Source organism: Sapajus apella, unplaced genomic scaffold (genome assembly GCF_009761245.1).
Source record: "Sapajus apella isolate SASKATOON/1434 unplaced genomic scaffold, GSC_monkey_1.0 scaffold16, whole genome shotgun sequence".
Lineage (NCBI taxonomy): Eukaryota > Metazoa > Chordata > Mammalia > Primates > Cebidae > Sapajus > Sapajus apella.
Window position 1 is genome coordinate 10,601,659 of NW_022436956.1, and position 18,100 is coordinate 10,619,758.

The following is an 18,100-nucleotide window of genomic DNA, read 5'->3' on the forward strand; positions in this document are numbered from 1 at the left end:
GTATTAACAGTAAGGGAAGGAATGGGCTTGAAGTCCGAGAAATGATGCTGTAGGTAGGCAGGAAGTTTGGTTGGGTAAAAGGGGTAGGTTTCAACCTAGGTGCTTCCACCTCACCCCACCAGTCCTGATTTTTAGTTTGACCAAAGGAGACTTGTTCAAGCTCCAAGCCGAGGCCTTGTGCACCCAAACTCCCTCCTCTGGCACCCTCTGAACACTTGGACATTCCTCTTTATTGTTCACATTCCAACCCAGCACAGTCACATGCACACACGGAGATAAAAAAACCTTTCGGCCACAGCCCCAGGAGCCCAGCGGGGAGCGGGGACGGGGCCGACAGGGGCGGGGCGGGGCCGCGGAAGACTCCTCCTACCAAGCCTCCCAGGCGCTCGGCGTTTGCATAAACAAGAGAGCTGGAGAGGCTGCCCTCCACAGTGCGCTGGGGAAAGGGGAGAGAACGTGACAGGCAGGTGTGGGATAGGGACTTCTCTTCCGATCAGAGTAAGGGGCGTCGACACCATAAAAACCCTCTTCTCTTCATCTCGCCCCAGATCCAAAGTCCTGGGGCTAGGCTTGGGGCACGAAGATGTAGGGCGCCCCTTTTAGCTGCGCACAGAACGAAAGGACTTGTTTTTTCTTTAAGTAATTGTACTTGGGTGACGCTTAGGGCGCCCTCCGCAGTGCGCGCAGGAAAGCGCACTGAAGCTGCGGAGGCAGAGCTGCATGCTGGGTGCGGGGAGAGGTGGGCGAGAAGCAAAAGAAGGATTTGGGAGCGCAGGGTTTACAGTGGGGTGGGGTGGATGGGCAAATGGGGACCATACTAGACTGTAGAACTAACTAAAAGGGCACGGACTCAGCGACTCCGCGACGACAGAGCCTGCCTGGGAGAGGGAGTCTCTGGGACGCAGGGGGCTCCTGTAGCTGGCAGGTTGCTGGGCAGGAGGGGGTCACAAACACGGCAGGGAAGTCTCGTCGCAGCGAAGGGGACGCGGCATCCATCTCTCCTCGGGAACTGAGGGGAGAGAAGGTCTGAGAACCCATCCTCTCTTGCTACTTCCTCTCCCCACTCCCTTCCCCCTTTCTGTACCAAGATTCCTTGGGCGGGGAGTGCCAAGGGGCCCCAGTCACCCAGAACCCCCAGCCCGAGTCATGGTGCTGAAATGAGCCCCGCGGCAGGTATGTGTGCGCGCCATGATGTGTTTTCTGCCCCTTGGCCAGACTTGTGCAGCCAAATGGGGTGACTGAGCATGTCTTAGTCCAGGTGTGTCCCTGTTGCAGCCTTGGGCGTCTTGATGTGTCCCTATCGCAGCCTTGGAAGTCTGAATGTATCAGAAAACGCAAAGGCGCGGGGTACATCTTCCCTCGCTGGGAGGGGTGAGGGTGAGCAGAGGGAAGACATGGGATTCAATCCTTTTCTCCTACCCCGTCGCCTCGGGACCGTGTTCATTACCTTTGAAAATGCTCAGTTCTTCTTCCGTCCAGGGCAGGGCAGAAAGGATGCAGGAGAAACAGGTGAGCTCCTGGAATCCACTCAACCCTCAGCCTCTTCCCACCCACCCACCTCCCGACTCGGATTTCTATCCCTCAATCTTTAGCTCCCTCCATGCCCCCCTGCACCCCCTAGCCGGCCCTTATTCTCCCCCTGCTCCTTCTGGGGAGGGCTGCGGCTGTGAGCTCGCCGCGAGCTGCCTCACCTGGCCTAGTCTCCGCTGGGGCCGCCGCCCGCGCCTCCCCGGGCAACCCCAGCTCCGCCAGGCCCCCCGGGGCCCGGGCCCTTCCGGCCGCGCTCTCCGCTCTTTATCTTCTTCCGAGCCATGTGGCCCCGAAAACTCGCCTGGATTTTGGCGGCGGCCGCGTTGGCGCCGGGATCGTCCAGCGGGATGTCTAGAATGTCGTCATCTGGCTTGGAGCAGGCGTTCTCCTGGGGGCGGAGCAGGAGGGTTCTTGTGGGGTCACTGGGTCTTGACTCCGCGGGAGTGGGGTAGGAATAGAGAGGCCTGAGAGATTGAGACTATGGCGACGCGGGGATGGGAGGTGCAGAGATGGGTGCCGCGCCTGGAGCAGGGCTGTGGCACTGAGGTGGGGGCAGCGACAGGTGAAGAGGAAGGTTCAGGGCCAGGTGGACAGACGTGTCTCAATTCAGGAAAGAGAAGTGCAGGTAGGATTGGGTGTAGGAGAGCCAGGTCCATCACCAGCATCCAGTTAGGGGTCTGCAGAGCTGCTTGGAAGGTGGAAAGGAGGAGCAAGGAAAACAGCAGCAGGCACTCCTTGAGTGGCCACCTGTCCCTCGCTCTCAGAGGGTACCTCCAGCTCAGAAGGACCCAGTCTGAGTCCAGGGTTTTCCGTGGAGAGGGTGAAGCCTCAGTGCCCCAGCCCTCTCCCCGGTAGAACTGCAAGAAGCTCACAGCTGGAATTAGGGCAAGGATGGGGATACTAGTCAGTGAGCCAGCCTCCCCCACCTAAGGCTAGAGCCCCAGAAATTGTTTTCCCATTGACTCTTCATTTTCCACTGCCCAAGAATGAGCTCAAACACAGAAGATAGGAGATGATTTGGAAGAAGTGACAGGGAAAAGGCTTCACTCCAAGAAAATAAAGAAAAAAGAAAAGAATGAAGGAAGGGAGGGGAGGGAGGGAGGGAAAGAAAAGAGAAAAGAAAAGAAAATAAAGAAAATGAAAAGGCCAGCAGGAGTAAGAAGCCCTTTCCAGGGTATACTTATGGGGAAGAAAGGAATCACAGTGACAGCTACCATTTAAGCACTTACCTTGTTCCAGGTGCAATAACAGTGTTTTACAGGCATTATTTTATTTAGTCCCCCCAAAATAAAGCGGTGATGTACCTTTTTATTGTTACCCTTAATAAACCTAATGATTAGACTGTTTAAAAACCTACCTGGCTCATACAGTTACCAGTGGACCCAAGGTTCAGACCTTTGTGTTTCAGAGTCCAGAATATATTTTTACTCCTACTTTGTAGGATAAGCAAATGCAGCCCAGTCAACCAACCAAGGCTCTACCATTTGCTAGAGGTGTGTAGCCTTGGGCAAGCTATCTAATCTTTTCTTATCGCAGCTCCTTCCTCTAAAATTTCAGAATAATAATATTCACCTGTATGGGTTGTGGGGAAGAATAAACAGCACGCTATGCATAAAGTCTCTTGCACAACCTAGCTGCTCAATAAATAGTAGCTCTTAGGATTGCCTTAAAAATAACATTGTTAATGTGAAATCGTTGTTTTGCAGGCCAAAAGCAGTCATATAATAACAGTTTCATATAGTTCAACCTAATAATAATCAGGCCCACCTCTATGCCCCAAACTGTTTATGTGTCTCTGACAGCCTGCCCTAGCTGAAAGTAGAGGGGGTGAGGGAATTGATGGTATAGGATGCAGAGGAAAGGCTATGGCATGGAGAGGAATTCAGCCTCCAAGTCCCTTTGTTGCTTACCATTACTTACAGTATTAGCGTGAGTCGGGATGGGGATGATTACCTTGAAGTTAGAAGGACATTTCTCTTTTGATCTGGCCCTCTGGCTTCTAAGAATTTGCCTTGATTTTTTTTTTCATGAAGACTTCTAGTGCTTTCATTATATGTTTCTTCTAGGACACCAGATGACCAAGGTTTCACATAATAACGATAGTTCAGTTCTGCACATTCACTCTCCCTGCCATCACCCATCCAGCTCATAGAAGTAGACAGGATATGAGTGAGGCTTCAGTGATCACTGCCCTAACCAGATTCTCCCCCAGGAGCATAAACTTAAATTCCAGACACCAAAGCCCAGGCTTATAAATGGCTCCCCTCACCATGTTTCCCAAGGTTAGCTTCATTTCCTGGGCTTCATATTCTTCAGTTTGTGCTCAAGATGCCCACAGTCAATTTAAAAACAGTTAAAAGGAATTACATTTTGGTAGAAGACCCCGCCACACCGCAAAAAAAAAAAAAAAAAAAAAGAGTTACAAAGAGGCAGGTATGGTTGTGGAGGGGCCCAACACAGGTCTAGAATGCTCCCTGACATCTTATTCCTCACCTAAAATCAGAAATGACTCCTTTGGGATTTTTTATTCCTAGAACTCAAGTCTTTCTTGGGATATCCTCAGGGAATAGTGAGGCTTCTTCTCAAAAGAGGGTGACAATCATAAAAAACCATCCCTGACCTCCCTCTCCTCCTTGGCCTTGCAGCTGTGAAGGAGTGGGAAGGCTGAGTGGAGGAAGGGATATCTGCCTCCAACCACGCTAGACCCGACCTGCTGTCACCGCCCGCCCCAGCTGGATCCAGAATGGAAAGCTGGAATAACAGGCAAAGCCACCCCCGACACTCCATGCTCCTCCCCAGAATCAGCTCCCTCTCCTGCCAGCTGAATTTTCAGGACAGAGCTGCCAGGTGGCCAGTGTGGCCACAGGTGGAACTGGAAGATTAAAAGGATCTGGGAAGGGGCTCATTGGTCATGGGGCCTAACTGGTGCCTTCCAAGGTTGCTGGTGTGTGCCTGAGAGTTCCATAGGAACTAGGGACTTCTGGGAGGGGCAGGGGAGGTGGAAGGTACACAGGTCAGCAAAGCAGGAGCTGAGGCTTCTAGTTCCAACTGGGCACATCACTTCACCTCTGAGAGTCTCATTTTCTTCAGCCACAGCTAGAACTTAACCTAATGAATAAAGTCTCTGTCAGCTCCCAAATCCTAATAGCTTTAAGGATTACTCCTGCTTGCTGCTTGTTATGTGTCAAGCCCTGTACTAAGCACTTTGCACATATTACCTCATTTAATCCCCATTTTGGAAGTCAGGAAACAGCCTCTGAGACATTTTGTAACTTACCTAAGGTCACTCAGTTGACAAATAGTGAAGGGATCAGATTCAGTAGCCTCTGCTGCTAGCCACTGCCTCAGGGCAGGTAATTATTTCTATGAATTCTGCAGGGCCAAGCCAACTGGACTAAGCAAAAGAATCGAGTAGGATCAAAAAAAATAATAATAATTCTTTGCCTTTTCATACGCAGTGAATGCAGGAAAAGTCACATATATATGGCTATGTAAATCAGCAACTGCAACATTTGAATCAAAAGGAATAAAAAACCATTCCTCTGTCTCTTAAAAAATAGGCAGATCTGTTTTCTTCTTCCTCATTTCTATTTGAGCCTCTGTAGCAAGGAGAAACAGGAATAACGCAGGAGTAGATTCTTCCCAAATACCAGGTGAGGTGGTCAGTGAGGAGAGCTCCAGAATCAAAGATGAATAGGGACCTGCCTCTAGCCCCCCAAGAGGTATGCTGGTGTTCCTACGCATCCTAGCATCCTCCCAGCACCAAGTCCAGCCCTCCACAGAAAGGCGAGGAAAATGCCCACCCCAGCTCTCCCCTTCCCCACCCCTCCACCCATCACCCCTTCTTCTTCTTCCTGCCCCCCTACACAGTCTGATAATGGTGCTCTCTCTTGCTCAGCCCTTTGGCCCTGCCAACCTTGGGAAGGCTCCTGGTGCACTGAAGGACATGCCCCAGGCCCTGGGCCTCAGGGTTAATTGTGTATCTGCTTCTTCTTTACCTTTTGAGTGGGTAACCTCTCCTTTTTTAAGGGACACTCACTCCAACCATGTCTTCTAATCTCAGTATGACACTCAAGGGCAACAGTTCCAGGCACAGACCCCCACAGCCTACTCTAATTACTACTGCAGACAGAGGAGACCAATTCTATTCCTTCCCTCGCCTCTTGGCTTATTTACTCACCTCTTTGACCATGTCTCCCACTTCCCCTTCTCCAGCAATATTCCCCTCTCATCCTTACCTCTCCCCTCCCCCCAGCTCCTTTCCCAGAACCCACCATCCCTTTATCCTCTCTAAACAACACTGCTGGGAGGAGGGGCTCTTCTTCAGTGGAGCCCAGGAACCTCCATGAGGAGCCCATTCTCCCTTCATATCCACAACATTGCTTCCTGTAGAATAACAATCAGAGGGAAAAGGCTGGAAGGAGATATGTTATCAGGGTGTTCTCCAGGGGGTGGGACTGTAGGTGACTGACATGTTTTTTTTTTCACACTTTTCTCTAGTTTTTTACGTTTTCTATTATGAGCAGACTGCTTTTATATATTTAGAGGAGAGGTTAAAGCACAGCTCTTCGAAGAAGACAGGGCTACGTTTGACTCCTACCTCCACACTTAGGAGTCATGCTTCCTTGGAAAAATCATTTAACTTTTTAAACCTCAGTAGGCACATCTGTGAAATAATACCTACCTTGCAGGGTTGATGTGATGATTAAATATAGGGTAGGCATTCACAAACTGACAACTATTATTGACACTAATAAGAGTTAAAATCGCAACCACCACCACTTACCCCTAAGATTTCTCTGCCTCTTGGTACCCAGACATGGGAAAGTCTCACCTATTACAGACTTGGGCTATCCTTTCTTTTCAAAGCTCACTTTTTTTTTTTCTTTTCTATGCCATGGGGTGGCAAAGTCAGTAACCTCTTCTATCATTTGCTGGTTGACTGAATGGCTGAAAATACAAGGATTTTGGAATAGTCTTTACCCAAGTATAGGGGCAAAAAATAAATAAGCAAACAAATTTCATATACGTATGATCACTGTAGTCTTCCGGTGAGTCAGGGGCCAGGTCCTGTGCCAGGCGCTTTCATACCGAGTCACCTTAACCGTAACCCCCTCGGGCGTTGGGCACTCGCAGTACCCAGGTTTCCGCGTGGGCGCTGACAAATTGCAGACACTTCCTTCCCTCGCCAGCAGGGCTCTCTAGCGGTCACTTCACTCAGCCCTCTCCAAGGGAGAAGGCCTTGGGGGCCGGGACAACCCCTCCCCAGAACCACCCTGACTAGGCTCTTTGCAGCCAGCATCACAACCGAGCTAACCAATATGGATCGACTACACCAGCCTGCGCTGTACAGGGCGCTTCGGCGATCGCTGGGGGGTCATGAGGATCAGCGTGTCCGCCCACCGACGGCGGCGGCAGTGGGATGGGGAACGGGGTGGGGGCCGAAAGGCGGGAGAAAGGAGTGGCCGCAGTGTCTCTAGGCGACGGTTTCCAGCGTCTCTCTGGGGAGGACGTGCCTCCTCTCGTCTAACCTGCAGTTAGCTCCCCGGTGCAGAGCCCTGCCGAGCTCCCGGTCCAGCCGAGGCTGCCTGGCGGATGGGCGCTCAGACGCCCCCGCGAGTTGAGGAGCATTTGTCCTAGGGCTTCCAAGTCGGGCGGGCGCCTTCCACCATCCACCACCCACGTCTCCGCAGGGACCCCTTTTCTTTCTGCTCCTAGGTCTTCCGCGTCCACTTCCAACCCTCACTCGCCCTCCAGGGCGTTCTCCTGCGTCTCTCGCAGCAGACCCCGCCAAGTGCCCCTCCCCCGGGCCCTCTAACTTACGGTGCAGCAGTCCATGCCGGTGGCAGGGCTCCTCGGCGGGGAAGGAGGCTGGCGGAGGGCGGGGGCCTGGGGTCTGTGTGGTGCCGGGTGGGGGCTCTGGGACAGCTGGCCGCCCGCCGACCCGCGCCGAACCAGCAGCTCCGCTCTCGGGTCCGGTCTCCCGCGCTCGGCTCCGCTCGCGAATGTAACCTGAGCCCCACGGCCGGGCAGCCAATCAGGAGCAGCCTCCGGCAGGGTGGGCGGGGAGAAGCGGAGGGAGGACCACGCCCTCTCGCGACTCCCTCCGCCGCGCTCCGCCTCCCGCCCCAGCCCCTTCGCCTACACGCTTGTATCCTAGCCGCCTACACACTCCATCCTCCCGGGCGCAGTCCCCTGGCTTGCTAGGCGGCAGACTGCCAGGCAGATGTACGCCGGAGTAGGCAGAAGGAGGCCCCCGACACCCTAGGCACAAACACACCCACATCTGGGCACAGCAGCCCCTCCCGCTCACAGAAAACCACGCACCCCTCCACACTTCCACAACCTAGCAGGAGTCCCAAATATGGCTCCCTCTAACTTCACTCCCCCTCAGTCCGCAAAGAAAGGCTCCCTAAGATGTGCGGTAAAAAGGTCTCATCATCACTCCTGCCAAGAAGGAGAAACCTGTTGGTGCACCCTGGCGATGGGCATGCGTCCACACAAAAGCCCACAAGCCCCACATGTCCACATATGATTTTCCCAGGCCTTCTTCCAGCATACAGACACTGCAGACACAACCTGCAAAAATAACTACGCAGACCTTCAGTTGCAGGTAAATGCGGACACCCTGTTGCCGGTGCTCGGCCCTCAAGCAAGCACACGGACAGTCACCCAGCTCAAGCTGTCGGCATTACATATCTATTATCGATCTGTCCACATGCCCTGCAGCAAACAAACAAAATCATATCTGCACAACACCTATTTTGTATGTATTTGTATGTGGGCACCAACTTGGAAGAAGTATCCTCCTCCTCTTCCTAGCAGACTCTGCCTAACCTCTTGACCTATTGCCTCAGGTTAAGACAAAAGCTGGCCATCCTCGCCCTTGCTCGTGAGAAGATGAAAAATATCCTAAACCCAAGTATAGGGAATTCGAAATAATTGGCTCTTAGGTCCATGATGAGGCAGGATGTGGGCTTCGTGAGAGGCTGGGAAGGGGAGCTATGGAAAGAGCATCTGGGAGGGACAGCCTGCCACTGCTGTGGTCGTCAACCTCCCCCAACTCGGCAGGGTACAAGAGCTGGCAGTGTGGCTTGTTATGTGGGTAGGGTAGGCCTTCTCTGAGAAAATTAGGAAGTCTTTCTCAGCTAAGGTCCCGGAGAAGGGAAGGAGGAAGGGATGGCTGCTGCTCGGAGCAAAGGAGGGAAATGCCCTGTGGCTCTGGGTGGGACAACAGACCCTGAGACCGCTCTGCAGTGCATCCCCAGCCCCTGGCCATGCCCGGTGACCCCATGATGGTTACATGCTTCCTTCTCACCTGGATGTTTGGGCCAGAGGCTCTGCTTGCCAAGGGAAATTGAGTGGGAGGGAAATGCCTGTGTCCATTCAGGGTGAGCAGCTCAGGGTCCCAGGTTGAGCTGGATGCTAACTGGGATTCCAAGATTTGGGATGTAGGGGTGTCTCTCCCAGCATGTTTGGGGCCCACCCACTTTTGTAATGAAAAATCTGTTCCCCAGTCTGTCTCTGGCACATCCTCCATCTCCCCACCTCCACCAAATGGCCAGATGTCCTGGGAACTCAGGCCCTTGCCTAAATGACGGGCACATCTGTGGCCTTCGGTTTTGCCAATTCCTGCTGAACTTCAACTCCAGAATCCAGAGAGGAGAGAAAAGGGGGAAATTGGGGGACAGAGAGGATTCCAGGCCTAGACTCTGTGCTTTTCTCTTCCCAAATTAGAGCTGAGGAATTCGGGATTTGGTGAGTTTGCAGTAAAGTCTCCCAAGTTGCTAGGCAACATCCCTCTGCAGACTGCGCTGCCTCTGGGCCCTTCTTCCTGCTGGTCAGAACTGAAGGTGGGGGTATCTTTACAACACCCCCCAACAAACTCCCAAGCAGGCAACACAGCCCCTCCCTCTTCCCGAAGGACACCTTTGTGTGGGGTGAAGGTGTCTCTGAACACTGGAGGGCCCATGGGGGAACAGATACGGCAACTGTCAGTTCCGTCCGCAAAACAACCATTTCAGCAACAGCCCACTCAAGGCGCCTACGCAGAACTGGCCACAGTGCTGGCCCTGGGGGATGGGCAGGCTCTGAGGTGAGGAAAAGACAGAGAGGAAGGCAAAGCCTGAGATGAGAAGACAGACACTCACAAACTCAAATACCAGCGGCAGAAGCAGCAACACATATGGCCTCATAGAAATTACACACACAGAGACCCAAAGATGTAGACATACACACTGCCCACACACCCAGAGACACACACCCCGCACAGGTTGTCACCCACTGACATCCAAAGACATGCTCAGCGTGGGCCCCTTAACCACTGTGGGGCCAGGGCACCCACTGGCCCTGGTAAAATGTCCCTCCTCTGGGCCTCTAGGTGGCTGGGGTTTGTCAGCAAGGTAGACTGGTGGACTCAGCTTGTGATACTCAGATAGATGAGCTAGGAGAAAGGACAGATGCAGTAAGGGATGGCTGGGTCTGCCTCTACAGGCCTCTGGTCTTTGGCAAAATGATGCCAAGTCACTCCCCACTACTCCCCACAGTAGCCTGCCTGGCCTGGGGCCTGGGTGCCACTGGTCAACTTTTGGAGTATTACCTACTGTCCAGCTGAGCTTGAACTCGTAGCTGTTCTTGGCTTTTCAAATTTCAAAACTTCTCATCTACAGTCTCCAGCCCCCATAGCTACTGAAGGAGGACTGCTGGCCTGGGAAGGAGATGAGCTCTGGAAGGGAAGGGCCGGGTTAGAGAGGCAGCTGGGGCATGTTGGTGGGTGCTGTGGGATGGAACCAGCAGGAAGCATGGAGGTGAGAGGGGTGAGGAATAGAAGCCAAGACAGCAGAAGAGGAGAGGGGTAGACAAAAGAGACGATAAAAGATGGATTAGTGGGAAGCTTCTGTGGTCCAATACACATCCTTCTTGGGACAGATGGAAGGGGATTTGGAGAAGGTTGGTCCTAGTAAGCAGGGACAAAAGCCAAGGCACATGACAATCTATTTGCCAATAACTTGTGGCTTCCCCTCCTCGGAGTGGGCACTTTCTGAACATCACATCCCAGCTCAAGCCCAGGGTAGGACTCATAATCAGAAGGGGGCTGGAAAGGAAGAGGCCTGTGCCTTTGGTGGAAGTGATCTGGGGGCTTCTTAGGTCAGGATTTTACCCATTTGAGTGGAGGGGGTGGAGGTAGCAGGAAATTCAGTTTTCTCTGCAAATATTTCAGCTTTTGCTGTTGTGGTATTTTTAGCAACCTGGTTGGCAGAGGAGGAGCCTGGGTACATTTTTAAAGGGGCCTCTGCCAGGCTGGAGGCCTCTTCCCACCCTCACCCCACATGTCAGAAAGGAGAGGGGGAGAAAGCACTTGGCTTAAGGGGTACATTCAAAGGTAGAAATCAGGTTCGCTGGGCATTGGGTGGCCATTAAGTCATTTTCACCAGCAGTCATTTCGGTATCAGTCATTGCCGGCATCAGGATTGTTAGCAGCATTATCAAGAGAAGTAAATATTTCTAGAACTTCTGCTGCATTCAAGGTGCTGCTAGGGAGGCAATACAGAAGGCTTGATTTAATATATTTGCCAAATGGGGAAAGAACCAACACTCTTGAGTGAGTTCTAGGCTAAATCTGAATAATGCTTTACAAAGTGCTACCACATCCATTATTTAAAGTGGTGCTGTCAAGAACTGTGTGAGGAGGTATTAGTTTTTTTTTTTTTTGAGACACAGTCACACTCTGTCACCCAGGTTAGAGTGCAGTGGCATGATTTCAAGCAACCTCCACCTCCCAGGTTCAAGCAATTCTCCTGCCTCAGCCTCCTGAGTAGCTGGGATTATAGGTGCTCACCACCATGCCCGGCTAATTTTTTTGTATTTTTAGTAGAGATGGGGTTTTTTCATGTTTGCCAGGTTGGTCTTGAACTCTTAGCCTCAAGTGATCTGCCTGCCTCAGCCTCCCAAAGTGCTGGGATTACAGGCGTGAGCCACCACACCCAGCCTAGGAGGTGGTGTTATTTCTAACCTCTTTTGGAAAGAGTTTCCTGAGGAGGAAACTGAGGCTGGGAGAATGACTTGCTATTTGTCCAGCATTAGCTCTCTGATTAAATGCAGAACTAGGATGAAAACCCAGGAGTTCTGACCTTGAACTCTGTGTTTCTTTTCTCCAGTGCTCCTAGCATAGCATATGCTAAGCAAATCAGACATAATCTCTTTCTCTTGGATGTTGTAATCTGATGGAAAAAGTACATATATGTGGGCATCTGCATGTATAAAATAAAGCAATAAATGATAGATACCAAAGGAATGAAGCAGACAGTAAATGTTATGAGAGTTGAGGTGTGGGAGAAATGACTGAGAATTCAGATGGTCAAGGAGGGCTCCATGGAGGATGGTTTGAAGCAAGTGTGAATCCAAAAGTATCTCAGACAGGTCTCAATCAACTTTGCAAGTTCATTTTGTCAAGTTAATAATGCATCTGTTGACACAGCCTCAAGAGCTCCGGAATGACATGTGTCCAAGGTAATTGGATACAAGCTTGCTTTACAAGCTTGTACAAGGGGTACATCTTGTTTTTATATTTTTTAGGGAGATGTAATACATCAGTCAGTACCTGTAAGATGTACGTTGGTTTGATGTGGAAAGGTGGGACCACTTGAAGCTGTGGTGGAGTGTGGCTTCCAAGTTATAGGTAGATTTAAAAATTTTCTGATGGGTGATCAGTTGAAAGAGTTATTATCTAAAGACCTGGAATCAATAGAAAGGAAATGTCTGGGATACGATGATAAGCAGAGTTTTATCATGCAGACAAAGCCTCAAGGTAGCAGGCTGCAGAGAGAATAGACTGTAAATGTTTCTTACCAGACTTAAGGTCTGTGTTGGTCTTAATGCTGGTTGGCTTTTCCTGAATTCCAAAAGGAAGGAGGGTACAATGAAGCATGTCAGACCCCCTGCCTTCCCATCATGGCCTGAACTTGTTTTCCAGGTTAACTTTGGAATGCCCTTCGTTGAGAGGAGGGGTTTGTTCAGATGGCTGTTGGAAGCCTTAGAATTTTATTTTTGGCTTACGCAGGAATAGGACTTAGATGAGTGAAGAGGGCGGGGAGTGGGCAGAAGAGCATTTGAGGCAGGAGCAAATGTGAGCCACGTACCACACTTAGTGTCACTGTGAGTGCATGCCACCCCAGCCCAGAAGGGCCCTGAGTCAGCAATCCCACTCTCCTTTCTCTTACCCAGGGTTTTATGTCCAAAGCTCAGTGCTCTGCATTCATGTACAGTATCAGAGCCCTGCTGTTCCTCAGAGATCTAATGCACACCTGGTCCTTGCTCCTATAGATGTACCAGATGTCTGCCTCTTCTGCCTCCATCCCATTTTTCTAGGTCTCAGATGTAGTTCAAAGTCCTGGACATAGTAGCTCATTATTCCTATTTTGCTCCAAACACCTACTTGTTCTTACCTTTCCACTTCCCTTTCCTCAGCTTGCTTCCCCACCTCTCCTAATGTGTGAAAGCTGCTGATGATTAACCAACGCCTATCCCTGCTGCGCCAGCACATCCTGCCCATAAACATTAGACCAACACAATTTTTTAATAACAAGGCACCAACCACTTGAATAACAAACTCTAGAACAAACCTAATAATAAGCATTTCAGTGTTGGTCCAGACAGAGACCTGTTTTAATTGATTTCTGCAAAAAGATTTACATGAGATGTAGTTTTTACCATATTTCTTAGTTCATTTAAGGATGTTGGCTCTTTTTGTGGTTCTGCTGGGTAGTCAGAGACAAGAAGTTCCTGGTTTAACCAGCAATGCATGCCTACTGAACCAAGTGAAGTTTAGGCCGTTCTCCCTATCATTGTCTACCTCAAGGCAGAAGGAGAGGGGAACTCATCCAGAAGATGGAGACCCCCTTAAAATCATCCAGAATGAGTGGCTCTTGCCTGCTTGTTTGTGGTCAGCATCCCAGGCTCACACTTTTCCATGCGGATGCTCTCTGGACACTTGGACTGATCGTTCTAATCTGGAGTCATACATGCCAAATTAATGACACAGTCATGCCAAATTAATGACATAGCATCACTGTGTCATTAATTTGGCATGTAGTATTTATTGCTTCATATTAACACTTAAAGAAACTTTTTTATTTTAGAAAAACTTAAACATAAGCAGAAGTAAATAAAGTAATCAACTCCACTGTACCCATCATCCACATTCAATAATTCTCAATTTATCATTAAACTTATTTAATTCATATTCCTTCTGATTCCCCCATTATCATTTCATTCATAAATATCTAAGTATGTCTCTCCGAAACATGAGGACCTTTTAATACTTATTTTTAAAGCATATGTTCATTAGTCTGTGAGTTCTGTGGGGAAAGAGATTAGATTCTGAGGATCCAATGTACAATGTGGCAGCTGCAGTTAATAATGCTATATTGCAGGGCCAGACGTGGTGGTTCATGCCTGTAATCTCAGCACTTTGGGAGACTGAGGTGGGCAGATCATGAGATCAAGAGATCAAGACCATCCTGGCCAACATGATGAAACTCCATCTCTACTAAAAGTACAAAAATTAGCCAGGCATGGTGGCACGTGCCTGTAGTCAAAGCTACTCAGGAGGTTGAGGCAGGAGAATTGCTTGAACCCGGGAAGCGGAGATTGTAGTGAGCCAAAATCACATCACCGTACTCCAGCCTGGCAATAGAGTGAGACTCCATCTCACAAAAAAACAAAAAACCTAGTATATTGTTTACTCAAAATTTGCTAGGAGAGTAGATCTTAAGCGTGCTCACCACACACATGCACATCAAAAATGGCATCTATTTGTAGTGATGGACGTGTTGATTAATTTGATCTGGTAATCATTTCACAACGTATACATCCAGTATATTAAATCATCCCACTGTACATTCTGAATATGTACAATTTTTATTTGTCAATTACACCTCAATAAAGCTTGAAAAATATAAAATTAAGGCTGGGCATGGTGGCTCATGCCTCAAAATCCCAGCATTTTGGGAGGCTGAGGCAGGCAGACTGATTGAGCCCAGGAGTTTGAGACCAGCCTGGGCAACATGATGAAACCCCGTCTCTGCAAAAAATACAAAAATTAGCCACGCATGGTGTACACCTGTAGCCCCAGCTACTAGGGTGGTTAAGGTCGGGGATCCCCTGAGCCTGGGAAGTCAAGGCTGCAGTGAGCTGTGATTGTGCCACTGCTCTCCAGCCTGAGACAGCAAGACTGTCTCAAAAAAAAAAAAAAAAAGAAAAATACAAAATGTAAAGAAAAAAATAAGGAAAGAGATTAGAGATGTTTTCTTTACCACTGTAGCCTTAGCACAATATCCAGAACATAGTGGATAGTCAATAAATATTTTTTGAATAATTGAATGAATAAGGAGAATGAATGAATATATGTCAGAGGGAGCAAGCAGTAAAGAAAAGTGCATATTGCTGTGGTCAGGCATGATCTTATTTGCAGCAGGCCATGATTCTGTCAGACGTCCAGGTATGTTTTCAGCAAGAACTCAGAAGTTAGGCCTTCAACAGGGAGGCAACTCTTCATCTTTCTGAGATTTGGTCTTAGCGCTTCCATTTTGAGGAGCTGAGTCAGAGAGGATGTTGATACTGAGGTGGCCACTTTTCGGGAGCAGCTGGGAGACAGAACAAGACAGGACCTGAAAGCCAGGAAGGAGCCACATCTGTTCCAATGCACCTAGTTTAACATCACTCTCTGTCTAGTTCCATTTTATTATTTCCTTTCTTTAACTTGGTTAAGCAATTCTACTTTGTCTTAGCTGTGTGAGGGGACATTGGAAGAAGAGTTATATTCTGGGCCTTGGACCAGAGGCCAGGGTGGGGCAGCCAGCTTGGTGGCGGCAGTCCTTAGGGAGATATCACAAGAGGATACGACTCTCGGGCTTCGTGGTCTTGATGTCCTGTTGCACGTGGAGATTTCTTTCCAGTGCTAATCTTGGAGGGTTTTATTTTTATTTTAAAAGATGAGACATTTCTTTCACTGGGTGCTCTGACATATCCCAGTTGCTTAAATAAGCTCATAGGCTAATGACTTCTGCCTACCAGGTCAAAACAGCAGCCTGTTGGGTAGATGAAAACCACCTTTTCACTGCTGCTTATGAGGAATTAAGGACCTAGCTATCATCTTCTCTAAACCAATCCAAGTCAGCCATCTGGCTGAAGATGGTGTTACCAATAATCATCTCCTACTGAGTTTTCATATGAGCCTCTCATAGTAAGTGTTGGCATGTTCTGAAGTTTAGGACTTCAGAAGAAAGAAGACATTGACAGGATTGTTCCAGTGGACTGTCATCCACTATGGCCAAGATACAGATGAGTAGATATTAGAAGTCAGCCATTGCAAAGGCTGGGTGGCAGGCCATAGGCAAGCCAAAGCTTCTTCAAGGGTATCACCCAAAGTGAAAGATACTTCACATACCCTTGGACTTGGATCATGACACATGACACTTGGAATTAGTTATATGAACAAATGTCTTTCTTTACTTAAAAATGAGAGTTCTCTTACCCAGATAAACCTTGGCTCTAATCTTGGAAAGTGATGTTTGTTTTGACTTATTTTTTTCTTTTTGGTCAGACTGAAGCACTCAAAGGCAAAGGATTATTAACTACAAGCTTTTGTTATTCTGCAGTTTGGGTAGGACATTTAAGTTTAATGAGGTATGTACCCATAGTTATTTGGGTTGCTGTATTTGTGTTATTTTTGCTTTGCCTTCATGGGATTGTGTGTTGGGGTGGGATGAATGAGGGGAGAGCTGGAACATGAGCTGTTTTGGGATTGGGTTGTTAGTGGAAATGTTCTCTCTGCCTAGAGAAAAGGCATGCTTAGAGAGAAGGAAGTGAAGGTAAAAACCAGACTTTCTTTTGACCCTGGGGTCTTAACATAACTCTTCCACAGATGTTCAGTGTTCATAATCACCTAGTAGAGACAGTCAAAGATTTGTACTGGGCACAATCCTATCTAATAGGTATTCTTCCAAAGAGGAAAAATATATAGTTTGATCCTTAGAGACAACACTTTCTTGGTTTTTTTTTGTTTGTTTGTTTTGTTGTTGTTTGCTTGTTTGTTTTTTTGATCTGGAGTCTCACTCTGTCACTCGAGTTGGAGTGCAGTGGTGAGATCTCAGCTCACTGCAACCTCTGCTTCCCGTGTTCAAGCGATTCTCCAGACTCAGCCTCCCAAGTAGCTGGGACAACAGTCATGTGCCACCACTCCTGGATAATTTTTGTATTTTTAGTAGAGACGGGATTTTGCCATGTTGGCCAGGCTGGTCTTGAACTCCTGACCTCAAGTGATCCACCTGCCTCGGCCTCTCGAAGTGCTGGGATTATAGGCGTGAGCCACTTCATCCAGGCTGAAGAGAAAACACGTCCTGTCCCACTGGAACAGGATGGTGGAGCCATGCTACTTTACTATTTGCTAAACACATATCAGATCATGACAACAGGAAGGTTTGCACTTGGGATAATAAGTGGGGTTGTGTAGACCTTAATGAAACCATCATGGCAGACACTGTTGCTTACCTAGTCAATATCCATGCATTCCCTCTTCTTGCTTGATAACGCAACTGCAATTTTGTTGGGGTGGTTGTGGATCCAGACATGACGATGGGTCATAGTCTAAGCCTGTTTAGGGCTAGTCACAAGATGCAGATATAGCCAATGAGATACAAGCAGATTTCTGCTGAGAAATCTGAAAAAGCTCTTACTTCCCAGATAGGAGAAGGCAGATGGCACTACCAGTCCCTCTTTTCTTATTCCTTTAATACAGAGCTGAAGTCTGGAGCTTCATCAGCTGTCTTATGACCATGAAGCAAAATATCAACATGATAAAATCAAGAGGCAAAAACCCTCATAATCCTACAGACTTAAGCCACTATAATTCAGTCTTTCTATAAGATTTATATGAATGAGGCTGGGCTTGGTGGCTCATGCCTGTAATCCCAGCACTTCGGAGGCTGAGGCAGGCAAATCACTTGAGGTCAGAAGTTCAAGACCAGCCTGGCCAACATGGTACAACTCTGTCTCTACTAAAAATAGAAAAATTAGCCGGATGTGGTGGCAGGTACCTGTAATCCCAGCTACTCAGGAGGCTGAGGCAGGAGAATCGCTTGAACCCAGGATGCAAAGGTTGCAGTGGGCCGAGATCATGCCACTGCACTCCAGCCTGGGTGACAGAGCGTGACTGCCTCAAAAAAACAAAAACAAAACCAAAAACAAACCCAGATTTATGTGAATGAATCCCTAATGTGCCACAATAATACAAGAAATGTTCAAATGCATCAGATCAATGCACCTATCTTTTGACAAGATGGGGACAGCATGTGCAAGTTGTTTCCACGGATTCTTTGATAACAGGCCTGAAATGCCTAAGTTGGGACACCTTGTAATTCATACATAAATTAATGCAATCTTGTGCAACCTTGATTTTCTAATTGGTTGCCCTAGCTTAGCTTTGCTTAACTGAAAGAACCATTGTAGGATTCCAAGTGACTGTTTGTAGTTCCTGTAGTCACACTCAAGCCTTCGTGCCATGGTCTCTCTC

The 18,100-nt window shown here is 48.7% G+C and overlaps 1 protein-coding gene across 2 annotated transcripts; it reads right to left on the reverse strand.

Annotated features, from left to right (window-relative positions):
- Positions 1-212: 212 nt before the first annotated feature.
- NRGN (neurogranin) lies at positions 213-7,583 on the reverse strand. 2 transcript variants are annotated; one of them, XM_032285089.1, is made up of 4 exons: positions 7,354-7,583; positions 1,692-1,918; positions 1,448-1,465; positions 213-1,009 (listed from the first exon to the last, which is right to left on the reverse strand). In XM_032285089.1, the coding sequence occupies exons 1-2, from the start codon at positions 7,366-7,368 to the stop codon at positions 1,697-1,699; spliced, it is 237 nt and encodes a 78-aa protein (XP_032140980.1). In that variant the 5' UTR covers positions 7,369-7,583; the 3' UTR covers positions 213-1,009; positions 1,448-1,465; positions 1,692-1,696. The 2 variants fall into 2 exon arrangements, with proteins under 2 accessions (XP_032140980.1, XP_032140979.1); XM_032285088.1 differs by having other exon boundaries at positions 1,448-1,468; positions 7,354-7,531.
- Positions 7,584-18,100: the final 10,517 nt, after the last annotated feature.